Genomic DNA, 21,900 nt, shown 5'->3' on the forward strand with positions numbered 1-21,900 from the left:
TTGTAAGAGTCACTGTCGAGTTCAACTGCCTTTAATTTAAGCTGATAATTATTAGTTATTCTAGCGTTTTCGCAGCTTCCCCTATTGAAACCAGCCGTTTAGCTGGGTGTTTTGCCCCTCAGTCCGGCCGAGTTGACGCGTTCTGACGGGAAAGTGACATCAATGCATACCCTCTATAGGCCTGCTACTAAAATTGTTATTGCAGAATTATTACCGTTATGCAATTTTGATTAAGCAAATTAAGCAATGAGCCTCATGTTTATGTATGTGTGTGTAAAATAGCCCAGGATTGCAGTTTACACATTTCCATATTCCTATCCTAGTTTATTTCATGTAGGCCTATACCTGAACCTTTTTTTTTTTTCCTCTATTAAACTGCAAACATTATGATAATGATTTTACAAGGTTTTAAAGTTACCCAAAGAAGAACCCGTATCTGTACTCTGTAACGTACGATGCTTTTAAATCTAAATACTTGGTACTCGTATCAGGATGTAAAATTGGTATCGGTCATGCTCTGTCCACAATGCATGGCTTAATTACGCTGCGTTCTTATTGCAATCTCTCGCGTTTAAAAGAAACCGCCCGTTGCGTTTTGCTCGCATTCGTGAGTAGCTGGAACGTAACTGTAGCAGGTTACAGAAAGCTGATCCAGCAGACTGGCCCTGTGCTCTGGAGTAAATGTGACTTGGCTTACTGCAGTGGTGTCTGCTGACAGACCCTGTATTCCAGTTGCATGGTGAGAGTAATGGGTTGTAATGGTTTTTTTTTTGGTGCATATTAGATGAATTGTATTAAAAGACTAAGCAGTAATTCAAACCGAAGTGACGATAGAAATGAATTTAGATTTAAAGTTGGGACGTTTGTGTAAGCTGTAAACAAAAACGGAATGCAATGATTTGCAGATCTTGTAAATTTTAACGGTGCAGAGATTACAAACTGCAGTTCTGCAAGAGACGTCATCTTTACGCACAGCTCGAAATCGATGTGTTTTCCCGCCCTCTTTTGATTGACTGGATATAATCGGCCCTGATCAGATGTTTTTAAACTATCGGCCAATAGCGGGAAAAATGGCCTTTATCATCTCTAATCATTTATATTAACATTTTCCCACAATCGAGCTATTAACATTTTAATCAAAATCTCCCGCACGTGTGGAGATGTGCGTTTCGTCAGTCATTGAAAACAGTGGCATCCGAGGCAATTAGGTTAATTGGCAAACCAATTGGGTTAATTAGCAACAGGTCAGTAACATGATTGGTTATTAAAAGAGAATATTAGAGAGGCAGAGTCTCTCAGAAGTCAAGATGGGATGGAAACTGCGTGGAAGCATATGTTGCTCTAAAACCTGTGTATATACCTTTCAGCATTGATGTTGCCTTTCCAGATGTGCAGGCTGCCCATTCATAGGCACTAAATCACCCCGATACCATCAGAGATGCAGGCTTTCAAACTGAGCGCTGATGAAAAGCCAGATGGTCCCTCTCCTCTTTAGTCCTCTTTTAGTTTAGAGCATGCGGCGGCCTTCATTTCCAAAAAGAATTTCACATGTCGATTCGTCTGACCACAGAACAGTTTTCCACTTTCCCTCAGTCCATTTTAAATGAGCTTTGCCCAGAGAAGACGGCATTGTTTCTGTATCATGTTCACATATGGCTTCTTCTTTGCATAATAGAGCTTTAACCAGCATTTGTGGATGGCATGGCGAACTGTGTTCACAGACAATGAGTTCTGGAGGTGTTTCTTAACACATGCAGTGATTTCCGTTACAGAATCAGGCCTGTTTTTAATGCAGTGCTGCCTGAGGGCCCGAGGATCACTGGCATGCAATATTGATTTTCACCCTCATCCCTTGCGCACGGAGATTTCTCCAGATTCTTGGAATCTGATATTACGTACTGTAGATATGTTCATAGTCTTCACAATTTTACGTTGAGGAACATTATTCTGAAATTGTTCCACAAATTGTACACTCTGTTTCTTGCAGATTGGTGAACCTCTGCCCATCTTTTCTTCTGAAAGACTCTGCCTCTTTAAGATACTGTTTTTATACCCAATCATCTTACTGACCTGTTGCTAACTAACCTCCAGCTGTTTCTTTTTAGTAACACTTACTTTTCCAGCCGTTTGTTGCTCCGTCCCAACTTTTGAGACGTATTGCAGCCATCAAATTCAAAATTACCTTCATTTTTCCTAAAAATGGTACATTTTGCTCAGTTTAAACATTTGATGTTTTCTGTGTTCTACTGTGAATAACACGAGTTTGAGATTTGCAAATCATTGCATTCTGTTTTTAATTGACATTTGACAGTGTCCCAACTTTTTGGAATCGGGGTTGTATTGTTAATGTGTGTGCGCGCGCGCTGTTGAATCTCATGTAACATTTGTGGTCTCTGATTTCTGTCTTCAGGTCACTCCTGATCTTTTGATGGATCAAAGTCAGAGCTCGGGGTCAGAGTTCAGCAGCGGGGAGGATCAGATCCAGCAGATAGTCTATGGTGTTTTGAGACAGGGGTAAACATGCATCTTTTTTTTTTTTTTTTTTTAAATTGCATAAAGCTTTAAATTGAAAAATGCATAGTACATGATATAAAAAAACAAAACAAAAAAGCAACCCGTGTCTATCTAGAAAACAAATGCGTACCATTTTTCCAATGTTTGTTTGCTGTTTATCCATCAGCGAGTCTTGATTGTTTTACGGTTTAGTCGTTATATTGAAGGAACAGTTAGACGTTTGCCTTTAGGATTTATGAACGAAACTTAAACCTGAACTCTCCATTCTGTTGCCTTCAGGAGCAGCGATAGCGACGCTGCAATTAAACGCAGAGTCCGAGTCATCTGCGATAAGATCCAGGGGCTCAAGGTATGGCACAGGCTTCACTTTACACTCTGTAACTTTAACCAAATCCCCACAACAAGTAACTGAAGGTAGAATGGGTCTGGCTTCTGCACCTAATCTCCATGTGTGGAAGCACAAAATGGCGGCTTCTGCTTTTATTCATGCCTCATTGCGTAATTACACCTTTTAAAATGTTATCAGCACACTTGGACCATGATAAGACAACGCCTGATTTTTTTTTTTTCTTCTTTTCTTCTTCTTTCTTTTTTTCTTCTCCTCCTTTATCTTTTTCATTACCCTCATTTACAGACTCGTTTACAGTAATGTCACACTAAGATCTATTAGTGTTTATGATTTGAGTTGTGAATACATAATGGTTGTTTTGTAAGTCCTCTCTTGCATTTTAATATTGTGACAAGATTTCACACCGAAAACGTCTCCCATGGGTCGAAAAATGAAAAGGGCAATAATAAATAGATTTTTATTTTTTTACAAACAGCAAAAGCAATGGGTAAATGAATATAACAATGGAAATACAATATAATACTTCTCTAACATTTGATACTAGGAATATTTTGAGTGGATTTATTGTGAATACGGTTTTGCACATTTGATCATTATTTCTCCCTTAATGTGTAACTTTTTTTCTTTTGTTCGTTTTTACTGAAACGTTGAAGTCACAGTGATAAATTCCACAAAAAAATGTAGGGGTGTAAAAACTTATTCAAGTCACTTACATAAAGTACAATCTGAAGTGCATGTATAGAGGGTTATACAGTAACCTATTTTTATTTATTTATTTAAACCGTTCTAATCATCACAATTATTTATTAAATTTTACACTTTTTTTTTTTTTTTTTTTATTAATAAAAAAACGTGCTCACTTTGACTATTTTTAGGCGAAATATTTTGGTGGTATCCCTAATGAATCAACGTGGCTTAGTGGTTAGCACGTTTTCCTCGCATCTCTGGGGTTGTGGGTTCGAGTCCTGCCTCTACCCTGTGTGCATGTGAGTTTTGCATGTTCTCCCTGTTCCTCAGGGGTTTCCTCCAGGTACTCCGGTTTCCTCCTCCAGTCCGAAGACATGCACTTCAGGGCCTGTTCACACCAGGAGGTTTTTCGCAGCGTTATTTATTTATTTATTTTTAAATCTATTAAGACAAGCAACGAAACTAAATTTCTCAGCCGATACCCATAACCGGTTATTCAGAGTGATATCGGGCGATACCGATAGTTCTGTCTTTTATACCTTCTTTTAAATTGATATTTAATTCAACAATTCTGGAAGAAATGCAAATGAAAAATTTATTCTCTCGATTTCCACAAGTTGTTTCACAGTAACTGGTCTCATAAACACAAAACACATGACTCTAACATTAACACATGAACTAAATTCTGAAGATTAAAGTAAGATTTCTTAACTTATTGAATGTTATTAATTCATATTAACATTGACTGAATTCTAAAAAACCTCCCGTTAGTCTCGCATTCACTCCCCACAAACACAAGCATTTCTACTTCATCACTGAACATCAAACTGGTAATATATAGGCCTAATATAAAAAAAAAAATACATATTACAATATTTTTCTGTGCTCTCTCCCTCTCTCTCTCTCTCTCTCTCTCTCTCTCTCTCTCTCTGTGTGTGTGTGTGTGTGTGTGTGTGTGTGTGTGTGTGTGTGTATATATATATATATATATATATATATATATATATATATATATATATATATATATATATATATATATATATATATATATGTATATGTATATGTATATGTATATATATATATATATATATATGTATATGTATATATATGTATATGTATATAATTTTATATATTTATTTATTTATAAACACTACTATTTTGTCACTCATCTTCATTTAAATCTTTCAACAGTGTACTGGCACTTTAATTCAGCAGAGCATCATGGGTGGTAATTAGATTCATTGCTGCAGCATCCGGTGTAAAATTTTAGCAGTGCAGAGATTACAGACTGCAGTTTTGTCATCATTCCACACGAGACATCATCTTTACACACAGCATGAATTCGATGTGTTTTCACGAGAGAAATGGCCTTTATCGGCCAATGCATAGGTGCAGCTCTCAAATTTTTTTATTTGTGTTCACTCCCAGGCGTGCTTAATGAAAGTGCAAGTTCACTCCCTGACAGTAGATGGCGCTTATTGAAAAGCAGAAATACGCCGGTACACAAGGTGGCGCTGCACAACCTTTTGTTTCTGACACCTGCTCATCACTGAGAAGAAGAGAGCCAGTATTTACCTCTTTGCAAAAAGCCTTCCACGCACTTTTTTGCGAACTCATTAAAACATGCACGCACTTTCATGAAATGTAAGGTATTTGGTGATTCTCACTGCAGCAAATACTTTTAAAGCTAAATTATTAAAGATCTCATTTTAAATAATGTACTCTTTTTAAATAAGTAATGATTTAAATTATATCAGATTCGCAGCAATAGCATTCATATATTTATGGGAAGACCCAGATTATGGTAGGTGGGTATAAACCAGCTATTGTTGTGCCCAAAAATGTTCCTGCAAATTGAATGAATATGAATACTAATTTATTTTTTTAAAATTTTTTTTATTTATTCCCCCCCGTAGTCAATATGATAATACAATGACATGTGCCAGGTGCCAAATAAATACAATGGACTATCAATCAGTGGATTTTCATTTGCATGGAAGAGACAAAGAAAAACAAGTCTATTTAGTGTATGAAGCATCGCTGAAATTATTTAATGGATCACTTAAGTAATAAATACACTTTTTTTTTTATAGTATTGTGTAAATTTGAATCTGGTTCTTTTAAGGGACACCCTGTTTGCTAACAAATCCTTCTGCCTACACACAGTGAGCATTTTACTGCAGGTATGTCACTTATGCACGCTCTCACTACAACGGTGGGTGCTGGCATCTTCTTGGTCTTATTTTTCGGCTTCTTCGTCGGCAAGACAGTCTTGTACTTGCGTGCCATCAAGTTGTACAGCAGCTCCGGGCATATGAACAAATCTCATTGGTCGGCCAGCTTTTGACGTGGCACGTCCAAAAAAAATAATAAAATAAATTTGACACTTTGATGCCACGCGTTTTACGCCTGGGTGTGAACACTTCCATTGACAGCCATTGGGCCATTAAACAGACCGTTTTTCGCGCTGTGAAGATCGTCCCGGTGTGAACAGGGCTGTAGGCTGATTGGCATTTCCAAATTGTCTGTCGTGTGTGTGAAAGTGGTGTCTGATTGTACAGATATTTGCATAGTAACTTCACTAAACAAGTGAATGAAGCAACTCATTCAGGCAAAAGCAGCATGCAGTGCAAAAAATAAAAGTACAACGGAGAGTGAAACTGTTGATCCTGAGAATGAATTGAACGCTGGCACCTTAAGTAGTTAACCGGGTATTTGAATACCAGTGCACACCCTGAGTGACACGAAGGGCAGAGCTGATTTATGACTTGGACCATTTCCTCTCAAGCGTCTTTGTGGCCAAGTTGGCACGGAGCACTACTCCAAAACTATCAGTGTTGAAATGGGCATTACGGTAATGGCTGTCTGAGGGTTGGCATCCCTCCCAGTGCTTGAATGAATTGGCTGCAGATCAGACAGCTGAGCCCTGTTTAGACCGAGTGCAGCTTGGAACATGGCCACTTCAAAACACATACTTCCCTCGATAACTCGTATCGGTGTCCACTGAGTTGGAATTTCACAGAGGGCTTTTTTTTTCTTTTTTTTTCCTTCTTGGTCTCTCAACGCAGACAGTTTATCCTCACTGACATTTGCGCACACAGTGTGTCTACTGTGGCATTTTAATAGCTGAGCTTAAAGTAAATCAGCTGTGCAGTGAAGTAATTGGCTGTTTGCTCTGCCACAGTAAATCAATGGCCCTCTTAGTACATTGTAATTACACAGTGATTGAGAGAGGCGCTACATCCCGGATGGGTCAGCTTGTATACTGCGTCCAGCAACAGTTGGATAAAATTTCGTGTGGTTATTTTTATGACTGACATAGTAGGATAAACACTCTCTGTTAGGTTTCCCTGAGGTGATTAGGCCATGACTGAGTTTTCACACCATGTTCATGGTGCACTGATTGTAGCGCACATGGGAGTTGAGTGTATTCAATTACTAGGCTTGCTAATCCACTGTTTCCCTGTTCTATTCTGTTACAGCACCTGCCTGAAATGAATTCAAGTCCCTTAGGTGGAATATGTGCTCACATGCTCAAATTGATTGAATATAAAATGTATCAAATTTGAGGGTATTTGCATCCAAATCATGGGAACAGTGTAGGAAATTGCAGCACTCTTACAGCCACCCCTCCAACTCCCCACTCCTTATAAGAGGAGGCCAAAAGTACCTGGATAATTGGCTGCTTAGCTGTTCTATGGCCAGGTGTGTTACTCGCTCATTATTACATTTAGTAAGCAGATCTCAAGTATGGTTAACTCTCAATATGAAGTCTAAAGAGATGTCACTACCAGTGAAGCAAGTAATCATTAGGCTGAGAAATCAAAACAGGTGAGCGAGGAAACCCCTTTGGTGTGGCCAAATCAACTATTTGGTACATTTCTTTAAAAAAAAAAAAAAAAAAAAGGCAACAATGCCCTGGTTCCCAAAAACTCATGATGAAAGCAAACTGAGCTTGAAAGGTTTTACAGATCTGTAGGCAAACTGATTGTGATTTAAAATTGAAATGCGTTAAACTGGCACCTTACCCAACATGCTCTTTGCAGGGTTTTCCAATACGCTACATTGTATGTAAGAGCATATTAATGTCTGTGTAGAATATTATTACTTCTAGGACTATGGTGGGTTTTCCGACGTGAAACTGTGACCCTCTTTGTAGGTGAACAAATCCGACCCTGTACTTAAGGCAGAGCTGGAACAAAGTCTGGATGAAAACATCAATCTGCAGGAGCAGCTGAGCAGGAAGAAGACCGAGTTAGATCAGACACATTCTGAGTAAGACCAACCTCGCACATTCTTTCACAGTCTGTTCCGCAGCATTTTTGGGTCTCGTGTCTATTATTATAGTGTCTGCGTAACACATGAATAACACCGGGTGTTGTTGCGTCTGTCTGCATCTCAGGATGATTCAGTTACGTATGGACCGGGAGAATGCAGAGTCTCGTGTCCGACACCTTGAGGACCAACTGACAGGGCTGCAAGAGGAGCTGAGGAGAGAGACGGGCAGCAGAGCGGAGATCGACGCGATGCAGGCGGTACGCGGGTTCTTTTTATTTTTGCCTGGAATAATTGTACAGAGAAAACATTCAACATGATCAGCTACAAAAGAATGAGGATGACGAAACGACTAAAATCGCAGCGACGACTTAAACAAGAATTTAAACCTTCTTTAAATTGACATAAATAAAACATTGCAGCAAAAATAATGAAATGTGCCCAAACTAGTAATGCACAGCCAATTTATTTCGATTAAACTTATTAGAATTTGCCACATGGTGTTTTACCTACTGTTAACTTCATGTAGGAATGTGGTGAATAATAATAATAATAATAATAATAATAATAATAAAAATAATAAAAATAATAATAAAATGTTTGGGTGCATGAAATGAAGTGAGTTCTAGTAGCCCAATGGATATTACTTAGTGTTGGCTGATAGGAAAAGAAATACGTGAAGGCAACGTTTACGGACTCTAACAGGAAACTTTTTTTTTTCTTAGAAGATTTATTATTAATAACAAAACTATGTTCCACCTTCTAGGCTACTATATTGACTGCAAATTTTAAAACACGCACACAAATGGTTGTATAAGCACAATGGTGGCAATAGACACGTGCATATTTAGGTAGATTTATAGACATGTAGTGTCCTGAGATGTTATGTAAGTGTTTATATATGTAAATCGCATACTTGAACTATACACACACACACACACACACACACACACACACACACACACACACACACACACACACACAACACTGTACAGATAAAATATGAGGGAAGGTAACTTAGCTTCTTTTAAAAATGGAGTGTAGGAGTTGCTGGCCCTGCGCAACGAACTGGCTGAAATGGCAGCTCGGCATCAGAGACAGGAGGACACTCTGAGACAGAGAGAGCGGGAGCTGACCGCACTGAAGGGCGCCCTGAAGGATGAGGTGTCCACCCATGACCGAGAGATGGAAACTCTTCGACAGCAATACAGCCAAGACATGGAGAAACTAAGAACCAGCATGGCACAGGTTTCACAGGTATACGGTACACACGCGCGCACGCACACACACACACTGAAGTCTGAATCTTCTGTAACTTGGGCAATAATTCAGAATCATGTTCTACCTCTATTTGCAGACTTGCTTGTCCAATAAATATAGTATAAGGAGTAATTAAGGCAGCTGCAGTACCCTCCACTAATTACAAAACTACTCTGCTCTCATGGATATCAAACAATTGCAAACGCACAGGTTTATCTGGGGGGAGGGATACATTTTGTTAAGTACAGTTGCAATCAAAATTATTCAACAATTTACAGACTTTCAGCTGTTGGCAGTGAACAAATCGAACAAAAGCAATTGAAATAGTTCAACACAATGAACGCTTCAAGTGATTTCCCCAAATTCAACTGAAAATGTAACTTTATAATGATTTCTCCAGTTTCAGAATGATTCAACCCCTTCGTGGCAAGCACCTTTTTAAATACTTAGTATAGCACCCTTTTGCTGTTATGACCTGCTGCAAACGAGATGCATAGCATCTGTCCGTGTTCCTGAGGAATCTTAGCCCATTCCTCATGAGCAATGGCCTCCAGTTCAGGAATATTGTTGGGTTTGCGTGCTGCAGCCGCCGCCTTCAGATCCCGCCAGAGATGTTCTATGGGGTTGAAGTCAGGTGACTGTGATAGCCCTGTAGAATCTTTCAGGACGACTTCTGCAACCAAGCCTTGGGATCATTGTCCTGTTGGAAGGTCCAATGACGCTTCAGCTTCATCACAGACGGCATGAGGTTTTCTCCTAGGATTTCCTGATACTTCAATGAATCCATCTCGCCTTCCACACGCTGTAGGTTTCCAGTGCCTGTATGTAAAGCAGCCCCAGAGCATCACGAGCCACCACCATGCTTGACTGTGGACGCAGTGTTCTTTCTTCATTCTTCTTCCTCCAGACATACCGCTGATCCATCGTGCTGAAAAGTTCCATCGCTCCACAGAGCAGAATCACAAAACTTCTCTGGCTTATTTATGATTCTGAGCTGACTTTTCTTGTGCTTTTGGGTCAGTAGTGGTGTATACGTCTTGGAGTTCTGGCATGGAAACCTTCTGCATTTAGTGTGCTCACTAAATTTACTGTGCTCACTGAAACCTCAGTGCCTGTTGCCACCAAGTCTTGCTGCAGGTCTTTTGCAGTCACTCAAGGGTTTTGTTTGCAGTTGTTTGATATCCATCCAGAGTATATTTGTGAATTATTTGAACAACAGATAAAAAGATTCAAAAATAAAGACAATTTTCACAGCTGCCTTTGCTCATATTTACTAAGGGGGCCAATATTAGTGGAGGGCACTAAGCCTCACGTGGGCCAATACAAATTGAAGTGTTTAATTCAGTCAGTTGGTTGCAAGGGATGTGCTGTATAGTACATTAGAGCTGCTTTAAAGACGGTTAGAATTGTTTACTAAATTGATCGTTTTCTTTTATATTCACGATCACATTTTTTTGCCAGTCTCAGGTAAACATAGAAGCAGAACGGCAGCGTGTGAACTCTACAGTGCGCTCCTTACAGCAACAGCTGGAGGAGAACAAAGAGGAATGCGTCCACTGGAAAGAGCAGTTCCAGAGCACCAGAGATGAGCTCCGCAACACCAAACAAGAGTGAGGGATATATATATATATATATATATATATAATTTATTTATTTATTTATTTATTTATTTTAAAAAAAAAACAACCCATGCCAAGTGAAAATATCTAGTCCTATTTATGTAGTATTTCCTGTTATGTTATCATAAACTTATTAAACCTTTTTATCTCTACCCCTCCTGTTTTCAAACTTTTGAGATCTAATCAGGAATTAAAGCGCTGTGTATTTTCTGATGCTCGTTAATATTTTGTGTGTGTATGTGTCAGGCTTCTTCAGGCTCGTTTAGAAAAAGAAGAGTTTGAAGAGGAGCTAAAGGAGCTGCAGGAGATTCTGAACACGATGAAACATCAGATCCCCGATAGCAAGCAAAGTGAAACTCTCAACCAGGTGCTGACATTTAATGCTTTTATTTGGATTGCGAGACAAAGCAATGGCGTTTTGAAATTCTAATATTTATAGAGGCTTGCAGTATGGCAAGTCTAAGGCATGTACACACACTATATGTATGGAAATTGTGTTTACCATTATCTCACACACAAGGCTAGTGTAGTGTAACGGTTTAATTGTCCTTACACAATCGAACCTTCAGTGAACCGCCACTCACTGGATGGGTTTTTTTTTTCTCTTCTTTTTTTCTACGCACATTGAAATTGCCATAACGGTCAAACTTATCACAGGACCTCGAGCGTAGCCGTGTATCACTGAAGCAAGCAGAAGCCGAGATAGAGAAACTAAAGCGGGACCTTGACAAGAAGACTATGGAGATTATCTCATTGAAGAGGACGATTCAGGAACTGGATGCCGAGCAAAAATATGAAATCGACAGGCTAAAGGACCAGTCACGGAAAGATAAGGACGAGCTGGCTAAAGTTCATGAGAAAACCAAGCAGGTAATACGATTGAATCATAAATCACCCCTATGCTATGTTCATTATGCCTCTATGATGCCCTCACTCTCGCCCCACCCCTCTGGCAGCTCGCCGATCCTGCGTTGGTGGAATCTCTGCGTGGGGAAATGCGTGCGGTGAGCGGCGAGGCGGAGCGGCTGCGCAGTCAGCTGCTTTTGGCTGAGGAGGAGCTGCAGAAAGAAAGGGAGAGAATCGCTTCATCCAAAACAGAAATGAACACTGTCTCGAATGAACGAGAGGCACTGGAGGAGGCTAACTCGCGCCTCAAAGACAAGCTTGCACGTCTGGAGGTGAGTGTTGCAATAGTAGTACTAATAATAATACTAATAATACTAATAATAATAATAATAATAATAATTTCCAGAACAGTTAAGGAAGTGGTTTGAGATGAAGGCAGTTCTTTGTAAAGTCTGCATGTGGTTTTACACACACGTGCACACACCGCATATATGAGCAACAGCTTCATCTCTCCATGTCCAGTCCACACTGCAGGAACAAGTTTCGCAGAACCTGGAGGCAGAGCAAGAGCTGCAGTTGGAGAACAGGAAGTTGAGGCAGCAGTTGGAAGAGACCAAACGCAGCAGCAGCAAAGTGAGTCAGGAAAGACACGAACTGTCCCGAGCGTTAGAGGAGCGAGACAGGGAGAGGGATGCTCTTCGCAAGGACAACACACAGCTGGACGAGCAAAAGAAGCAGCATGAGAAGATTGTGGACAAACTCAACAAAGAGGTATGTATGAGGAAGATCGATTTGTTCTTTCTAAGTAATGGAAAAATTGTCGTATTTTCCTAGGACCATGTTGCACCTATATAAGATCATGGGGGGGAGGGGGGGAAGTATACCCCATGGAAATTGTAACATTTGATCTTTGAGAAAAATGATCCAATATTACATATCTGTGAGTGGCAAAAATATGTGAACCTTTGCTTTCAGTATCTGGTGTGACCCGCTTGTGCAGCAATAACTGCAACTACGTTTGTGGTAACTGTTGATCAGTCCTGCACATGGACTTGGAGGAATTTTAGCCCGTTCCTCAGTACATTACAGCTTCAACTCTGGGATGTTGTTGGGTTTCCTCACATGAACTGCTCGCTTCAGGTCTTTCCACAACATTTCTATCGGATTAACATCAGGACTGTGACTTGGCCATTCCAAAACATTAACTTTATTCTTCTTTAACCGTTCTTTGGTAGAACGACTTGTGTGCTTAGGGTTATTGTCTTGCTGCATGACCCACTTTCTCTTCGCTGGTATAATTGGGAGTTCATTGTTCTATCAATGATTGCATTCCATTCTGGCCCAGATGCAGCAAAACAGGCCTGAACCATAATACTACCACCACCATGTTTCACTTATGGGATAAGGTTGTTATGCTGGAATGCAGTGTTTTTCTTTCTCCAAACATAACGCTTCTCATTTAAACCAAAAAGTTCTATTTTGGTCTCATCAATCCACAATTTTATTTATTTATTTATTTATTTTCTTCTTTAAATGATTTTTAGCAAACTGCAGAAGGGCAGCAATGTTCTTTTTGGAGAGCGTTGACTTTCTCCTTGCAACCCTGCCATGCACACCACTGTTGTTCAGTGTTCTACTGATGATGGACTCATGAGCGTTAACATTAGACAACGTGAATGAGGCCTTCAGTTGCTTAGAAATTACCCTGGGTTCCTTTATGAACTCGTGTTCTATTACACATCATGCTCTTGGAGTGATCTTTGTTGGTCGATGTCTCCTGGGGAGGGTGACAATGGTCTTGAATTTCCTCCATTTGTACAAAATCTGTCTGACTATGGATCGGTGGAGTCCAAACACTTTACAGATGGTTTTGTAATCTTTTCCAGCCTGATGAGCATCAACAACTCTCTCTCTCTGAGGTCCTCAGAAATCTCATTTGCTCGTGCCATTGCTTTGTGACCCTTCCACAAACATGTCGTGAAGGTTCTTTAAATAAACCAGGACACTCACTCACACCTGATTGTCATCCCACTGATTGAAATCACCTGACTCTCTTAGTTTCAACTTCAAATTATCTGCTTCTCCTAGAGGATCACATACTTTTGCCACTCACAGATATGTACTATTGGATCATTTTCCTAAATAAACAAAGGACCATGCATTTTATTTTGTATAATTCTTTTTTTTTTTTTTTTTAAATTGGGTTCTGTATGTTTACTTTTAGGACTTGTGTGAAAATATGATTTTAAGTCACATTTATGCAGAAATATAGAAAATCCACAATCTTTCAAGCACCACTGTACACTGTATATAGCATAATGTTAATAGTACAAGGACATTATAGTCATTATGCAGTATTATTGTCATACCCCAGATGTGTGTGTGAGTGTGTTTGTGGCTCATGTAAGAGATGGTAAGACCCGGGTCTGTCTTTTTTCCGTCCGTCAGATCGAGCGGTTAACTGCTGATTCGAGTGCGTCTGTACGGCTGGTACAGTCTCAGTTCGACGAGCAGAAAGAAAAATGGAAGAAGGAGCAGCAGGACCTGCAGAAGATCAACAAGGAGAAAATCAGTGAGCTGGAAAAAAACCAGATCACCCTGCGTTCTCTCCAGGAGGAGGTGAGCAAGGGCGAGCAAGGATTATTTGTTCTTTTTTCTTTTTTTTTCTTTTCATGGAATCAGCATGACTTCATTCACTCCAGGTACCCACATGTACAATGTATACATAGTACACATTGCTCCCAGAGTTGCATGTTGTTGTTGTTGTTGTTATTATTATTAGCTCTCCATTTTGTAAAGCTGTACTGTGTCACATTGGGTGTCTGTTTTTTTATGTGGGGAAAATAATTTTTAAGATGTATTTATATTGCAGAAATTGTAATCAGGTCATTTGTACACCCGAGTAACACAGTGAAACAAAAAAAGCATTAAGGAAGGCTGGTCTTTAAAATAATTTTAGGTGCTGCCACATTCTTTCCAACATGTCTGTGTTTCCAACACGTCTCATGTCCAGAGAGTTTCCATCAGTGTACGTTTGTGTCCACTGCTAATAATGGAGCTAAGGAAATATTGAGGTTTTTTTTTTTTTTAGTAAATAAATAGATTTTCCAGTTACATTGTTTTAGAACGTAAACTCAAGAGATATCCACTGCTAAGTACTGAACCAGAACAAGCTGGTTAAGATGTTTACAACTGGTCAAATGATTTGAACTACTGATATTTTCACAGCATTTGCCGCTATATTGTCGGTATACAGCCATTTTCCCCTTTATTTAACATATTACGTCATCTTGTCTTTCAGCTTATTTGGCCCAAGAATGACTTAGTACAGCAGTTCTTTTCTTGCGCGAGTGCGACCCACTTTTAAGAATGAAATCGTTTTGTGACCCAACCCCAGTAACTCGTGTACTTCTGTGTACAGTCGTTTAAAATAAGTATCCCTGCAACCCCCACCGCTAGAGCTTTGTAGCACCCCGCGGGAGGGGGGAGTAACGCCACCCCCCACCCCCTTGGTTAAGAACCGCTGATTTTAGATCCCAAAACATGCATCTTCATTGTAATCTTTGTGATGTATCTCCAGGTGTCCCGTGTGAAGAAAGAGCTGCAGTCGTACTGTGAGGAAAAGGATGACGCTGTTCTGGACAGAGAGATGTTAATCAACCGCATCAAACACCTGGAGGGAGAGCTGGAGAGTCAGCGCAGCACATTCAACGATCGCACCCGTGACATCCGCAGCATGGAGGCGAGTGTCCAAATCTCCGTTTGTTTCTTGGTGTAATCGGATTCAAAGAAGAGCCAGCTCACAGCTATCCCTCCTTACTTGCTGTGACCAGTGACTGTAGACATTTTACCACACGACCTCATGCATGCTCCTAGTGAGAAGGAGCAACTTGTCCTAAACAATTGTACAATGCTGTGTGCTCAATATTAAATTCCTAATTTATAAATTCCAAACGATGATGACTAAATGCTTGAAATTATTAAATGGCGCAAGCGAGTAATAGCTGCTCGTATGGTGTCGTTCAAAACTCACTAGTGAGATATTACGCATGGGTTGTGTTGATCAGGATTTTCGAGGATTCGAGTTGCTCTTGGTGGTAGAAGAACAGAAACAATGACTATCTCTAACTAGAAGTTAATATTTTATGTTTTATACCAAATTTTTTTTTTTTTTGGCTCAGGATTTAGTCTGCAGTACAGAAAATGTAAACAAAGTCATTTATAGACATCTGCTAGGAAAATGTAGCTACCACAGTCTGGTATAGTAATGTAAGAATCTACTAAATATACATGGTGTTCCTTATATTTGTTTATATTTGTCAAGAGTAAGGTTTGTGCCCTTTATGCTATGTAAAAGCGAAAAAAACAAACAGGATTCATATATATATATATATATATATATATATATATATATATATATATATAATTTCAAGCCCTGACAAAAGACATTTAAATAAAGTATGCTTTTGATATATTTTTTTTGTTCACTTGTCATTTCTTTGTTTGTTTGTGTTTATAGGATAAAGTGAAGCGCTTGGAACTGGAGCTGGATGAGGAAAAGAACAGTGTGGAGCTTCTGACGGACAGAGTCTCCAGGAGCCGAGACCAGGTGAGCGCCCGTCCTTTGAGACCTGCCTGCCCCAGAGAGCGAGTGTGTTGCTCTCCATAATACAACTGTGTGTGTGTGTGTGTGTGTAGATTGAGCAGCTGCGTTCCGAGCTAATGCAGGAAAGATCATCCAAACAAGACCTAGAGCTGGACAAAAATTCCCTGGAGAGACAGGTACACTAAATCAGGGATTTTCCATGCACTGAGCAGTCAAGTTTTTCCATTTCGTGTAATTAAATTATAATGCTTCTGGATTTTTGTTGGTTGTGTTATTAACTGTTAGATCAAGCCTAAAGATTCTCTTACCTTCTTTTTTTTTTTTTTTTTTTTTTTTTTTCCTTCCCCCATCTTCCTTACTTCCTTCATTTCCTCCGTTTCCCCGTAGCTAAAGGACTATAAATCCCGTATAAAAGAGATGGAGGGCCAGTCCCGTAGTTCCACTAATGTTTCTCAGCTCGAGAGCAAACTACAGGATTTGGAGGAGCGACTGCGTAATGAGGAAAGGTACATAAATAACCTGCGATATAACCGCTAGATGCACAGCCAGATCTGTAGGAGGATGAGCCTCGGGGAAGCATCGTCCTGTGTTGTTGACACTATAAATGTGGTGCAACAGAAAGGCGTTTGCTTTATGGACTCCATGGCTGGGAGTCTGGGGAGTAAAATTGGCCATGCTGTCTGGGTGGGAGAGAGTTCATTACTATCTCTCCCCTGTCAATCACAGTAACCACATGTGGGTGTCTCTGAGTGCATGTATGTGGAAGAGGGCAGATAGTGCTTTCCTCAGAGAGTGACCACATAAGCAGCAGATCAGGAAGGGGGGTGGCAGGATAGGGCTGTGGGACTGTATAGGGGGTATTCATATCCATATGCTTTATTAGAATATAAGGAACAAAAGAATAGATATGATTGGGCCTAAGCTAGCTTTTAATACAGTTTTACTACACAGAAGGAATGTCATCTCAGTAATAAAAATGTGATTTTATACACGATTTTTCATATTCAAAGGAGAACTTACACATTTTTTTTTTTAAGAATTAATTATGTCTTTTGGTGTATCTTGCAGAGATAAAAATGCAGCACTGTCCTCACAACGTCGCCTGGAGAGGAAGCTGAAAGAGATGTCCATGACTCTGGACGAGGATAGACAGCAGATAACTGAGCAGAGAGATCAGGTTTCTTTCTCTCTCTCTCTCTCTCTCTCTCTCTCTCTCTCTCTCTCTCTCTCTCTCTCTCTCTCTCTCTCACACACACAAATGAGAGGACCCTTATTCTAAGTAGTACACACTTTTTGTACAAGATCATTTCCTCTAGCCGTGCTTATGAGCGTTTTCTGTGTAGCTGACACTGCGTGTGAAGGCATTGAAGAGGCAGGTGGATGAGGGAGAGGAAGAGGTGGAGAGGTTGGACGGACTGCGGAGGAAAGCAGTGAGAGAAATGGAGGAGCAAATGGAACAAAAAGAGGCGCTACAGACTCGAGTCACAGCACTGGAGAATGAACTCAAGTAAGTTTCATCACGAAGTAACTTGAAACGCTGGGATTTCTTTTATTTAATTATGTCCTGACAGGGAAAAAACTCGCGTTTAGCAGTCCGTTAGAATCCAGATGCTATTGGCATTTAAACCATTTTAAAGCCACTGAGAAGGAATCGATCAGTCTTTACTAGTCTCTGTAATGCCACTAGGGGGCAAAATAGAGCAATAAACTTGGATACTATAAAAATGCCAAAATGATGTAATTCATCATTAGCAAGCTAAAATTGATCTGTTTTTATCAGGTCTCGTAGTATTTTCATACCATTTGGGGTAAATACTTGTGCAGTCCCTACTATATTGATTTTACCCCACTTCAATATTATGGGCAATAATGGTACTGCTCTTGCATGTAGTACATATTCAGTCCTGGAGAGGGCAGTGGTTGCCTTGAGGATGGATGACTTGCATGATGTGGAGCAGTAGTCACCATCTACCTTCCTGCAGGTTTCACCTCCAATCAAAATGTAACACCTATTTTAGTTGTTCAAGAACTTTTTAATTCAATGATTAGATGGTCAGGAGGGCATGGTTATGGTTGGAGCTGAAGTCTTCAGGAAGGTAGATCTGCAGGAACAGGGTTGGTGACCACTGCTGTAGAGAGACTTATATTCATTGACATCAGCATTCAGTGGTTTGCTCACCTTCTTTGCATGGAGTTAAGTTCAACTGAAGTCTTATCATGTTCTCCATGTTGATCATAACGTTGGCATAATGCTCGCCATATATATTTAACCGTATACAGTATAAATGCAAAAATGTAGTCTCTGAGCTGATGTGTTCTCCCTAAATCCTCAGGAGGAAGATCCAGCAAGCCCGACAGTTATCCGTGGCTTCTCCAGGTCTCAGCTCGGATGATGACGACGAAGGCCTGTTTGACTCGTCCACCATCGCCTCCATCCTCACAGAGAGCAATCTGCAGACCAGCTCCTGCTAATAGAGGGTGATCTGAGGTGAAGTGCACTCTGAGATGATGTGGGTGAAATGAGCGTTTGAGTGACAGCAGTAAAATGAGCGACTCTTTACACAGGCGGGATTAGGGCAAGATTGATTTGATTTTGCGGCATGTCTTTGGGTATGTAGTGGCTCCGTTGTAGATACTGGATGTCATAGTACAATTTATACGAGCCTCATGAAGACGCGGGCATGCGCTGTACAAACATACATACATACTGTACAAAGACTAAGAGCTGAATATCAATTTTACTTAGCTCGAAGTGTTGTGTAGTTTGCACTTACCGGTATTCCCATATACTATAGTACTAGCGATGAGATGTGACTAGCTGTGTTGCGCATAATTGTAATTTAGCTGCGACTCTGAAAATCATCGAGTTAAATGTTAAGGAAAATGTATCTATCTTTAAAGATGCCTCCTTTAACTTTAATATCAGTGCTTGGGCGCACTCATGTTTGATGCAAATTTGCATGAATCCTCAAATATTCTTTGACTCTTAAATTAATTTCTGGGATTTCAAAATATATGTATATATTTTAATCGTATTACAATTTTAAACTCACTTGGGAACGTCAGCAATTCCGGATTCATTACGATCGATTAGTTTGTTGGTTAAAATCGATATCGGACTATTGTACGCGCATGATTTTCAACCAAGACGTCAGTTTTCAGCACATTATTTACAGATTAATTTTTTAAAAAATAAATAAACCAACTGATTTATCATGTAACGATATTCAGCGACGCCCGCAGCTGATGAGTGTAATTTTGGTAACATAGCCGATTCTGTACGCCAGTCTTGTGAGTTATTAGAATGCAGTCATCTCTACACCATTTTTATCGTGCTACAATATTCAGTGATGCTGAGTGTGCAGATTTGCAACGGAACGTCACTTCTGCTCTTGGACCTAGAGACCATGTCTACACTAAAAAAAGGGTACAGTCAAACTTTTCACCGTTTCAGATTTAATAGGTTAAACGCACATCTTTGTTTTTTGTTTTTTTTAAATGAGACTTGTGGCTCTTCTAGTTTATAATCAGCGGCTGAATATCACAGCAGTGTAAAATCACGTAGGGATGAATAGATTGTTACGATCACCCAAGCCTAGCTGTAGCTCTACTTTACAAATCTGCAGAGCCATTCTGTGCCTTCATCAACTACAACTGAGGCAAAATATCTGCTTGCGTCTTGGTTCAGCGTATATGAGGGGAAAACTCTCGCAAAGAGCGAGAATCTAATAAATTGTTTGTGTTTATAGATCGCACAAAGACTGTATACGTCAGTCGAGTAGAGCAGAGTGAGAAAACGCAAAGCTGAAGGCTATAGATAATCCCACCGTACCAAATTACACATATAAGCTATCGGTTGCTGTGAGAGCTTCTGAGCTCTGTAAGACTTAACAGATCTCACGAAACCTGAATGTAAGAATAATACACACTGGGCCTGAGCGTGTTGCACTTTTTACTATAGCTAATACACCGATTATTTTTTTAGATGAAGGGTATATTTTTAAACGGCACCACAGTCAATCCAGGGCACGATGGATTGATATACTTTTATATTGATGAGCTAGAATAGTAAAAAAATAAATAGATCAATCAAAATGTGATCCTGTTTAATCTAGTAATGCTCCGTTCACTCACATTTACTCAAAGAGAAGAATAGCATGTATATATCAAGGGTATTAAAGTACACAGTACTGGAATAATAATGTCTAAACGGAGAGAAAAAAAAAACAATAACTAGAGCACTATACACATACAGTCGCATCTTATCTGACTTGCTCATGAAACTAAGCACGTGCAGCAAAGCTATTTTTAATGCATGCGATCAGCGTCTTGTCACGAGTGGTTTAAAATCCACGCTCTTTAGTTTGAGTGTTCGTGATCGTCTCTAATATGCGCAGTGGTACGAGTATATCTCTCGTACTGTATCATTATCCAAAACTTGACCTAAGCATTCCAGCCGACGTTTCTTTGTGAAACTGAATCACTTGCATACAATTTCATTATATTGTTTCATCAGATCTGTTTAGACCATTGCATCAAAGAACAAAAACCATTATTTGTGTAATGATGTATTTCTTTTGTATGTTCGAGTGTCTTATTCCGCTTGACCAATCAGTGATCAAATCAAGTAAAAGCATTTTATGATGTAATTTGAACGAGACGCTCGATCTCTGTATGTACAGTCTTGTTGTTGAAACATAATGGTACAGCCTGATGCTTTTAATTGTATGTTAAATCTATGACTTTGTATTTTTACATATATTTTTATGAGAAATAAATAAACCATAAGCATGTGTGCACGTTTTTACTTGGAGTTATGGACCTATGTGGAAAGTTATCGCAAATTCAAATGCCTCATTTTACTCTTTAAAAAAAATAAAATAATAATAATAAAAATGTTATTACATTTTGACTTCTTTTGGCAGTTAAAGAAGGAAAACAATTTAAAAAGTGCTGATTTTATTTATATAGATATAAAATGTTCTATTTATTGTCCGCACTAACGCGCCAGCACTTGGGGGAGTGGACGCTGAGAGAATTCCAGGCACTAAAGAGCAGAAGTGAAGGGCAACGCAGTGGTTTCGTCACGGTTCTAAGCTTATAAATGAGCTCAGCCGTTGTGGGCGATGTGAAATTTGGTCCTGATTTGTTATTTGAGTGATTATTGCATATGATTAATACAGAAACCAGGGATAACGTTCAGTCTGAAGGCGAGTTTGTAAAAGGCTTATCTCATCAGGAATGTGTGTGTCATCAGCCAGACTGTCTGAGGGGGGGGGGTAGGCTTTTTTAAAACAAGTTCTCCTGAATCAGGCTTAATGTAACAGCCCGTACTGTGTGTCAGACAAGATAAGGGGAGTTGATGTTGGCTAACCAATTATGTTCAAATGCAAAAGAAGAGTGTAGAATAGTAGTCCCTCGGTGTAACAGTACACTGAAGTACACCGCTTTAGAAAGAGGAATTTAACCTCCATGTGAATAATTTAATAGAGAGAAGAATACCCACAGTGTGGAATGACGGTGGTTTTGGTTTGCACTCTGGCTCATGGGTCAAGCCTCAAATCTATTATCCATAATCTGTTATTTTTATATGTCGTACAGTTACATTTATGTAGTGCTTTTCTAGACACTCAAAGTGCTTTACATAGTATGGGGGGGGGGATCTCCTCAAGTACCACTAGTGTGTAGCGTCCATCTGGATGATGCACCAGAACACTCACCACACACCAGCTATTAGTGGAGAG

The 21,900-nt window shown here is 39.7% G+C and overlaps 1 protein-coding gene across 3 annotated transcripts in view; it reads left to right on the plus strand.

Annotated features, from left to right (window-relative positions):
• Positions 1-20,949, plus strand: part of LOC108265930 (cingulin) — a 41,648-nt gene extending 20,699 nt beyond the window's left edge. For all 3 annotated transcript variants that reach the window (XM_017468807.3, XM_017468788.3, XM_017468798.3), the window contains exons 4-21: positions 2,411-2,514; positions 2,794-2,863; positions 7,710-7,825; positions 7,953-8,085; positions 8,870-9,082; positions 10,547-10,695; positions 10,951-11,071; positions 11,362-11,574; positions 11,661-11,882; positions 12,073-12,321; positions 13,999-14,169; positions 15,131-15,292; positions 16,070-16,159; positions 16,249-16,332; positions 16,544-16,662; positions 17,225-17,333; positions 17,500-17,663; positions 18,490-20,949. In XM_017468807.3, coding sequence (XP_017324296.1) covers positions 2,411-2,514; positions 2,794-2,863; positions 7,710-7,825; positions 7,953-8,085; positions 8,870-9,082; positions 10,547-10,695; positions 10,951-11,071; positions 11,362-11,574; positions 11,661-11,882; positions 12,073-12,321; positions 13,999-14,169; positions 15,131-15,292; positions 16,070-16,159; positions 16,249-16,332; positions 16,544-16,662; positions 17,225-17,333; positions 17,500-17,663; positions 18,490-18,628 — 2,628 coding nt within the window. In that variant the 3' untranslated portion in view covers positions 18,629-20,949. The remainder of the gene's footprint in view (positions 1-2,410; positions 2,515-2,793; positions 2,864-7,709; positions 7,826-7,952; positions 8,086-8,869; positions 9,083-10,546; positions 10,696-10,950; positions 11,072-11,361; positions 11,575-11,660; positions 11,883-12,072; positions 12,322-13,998; positions 14,170-15,130; positions 15,293-16,069; positions 16,160-16,248; positions 16,333-16,543; positions 16,663-17,224; positions 17,334-17,499; positions 17,664-18,489) is intronic.
• The last annotated feature ends 951 nt before the right edge of the window (positions 20,950-21,900 follow it).

The sequence above is a fragment of the Ictalurus punctatus genome, chromosome 1 (assembly GCF_001660625.3).
Source record: "Ictalurus punctatus breed USDA103 chromosome 1, Coco_2.0, whole genome shotgun sequence".
Classification (NCBI taxonomy): domain Eukaryota; kingdom Metazoa; phylum Chordata; class Actinopteri; order Siluriformes; family Ictaluridae; genus Ictalurus; species Ictalurus punctatus.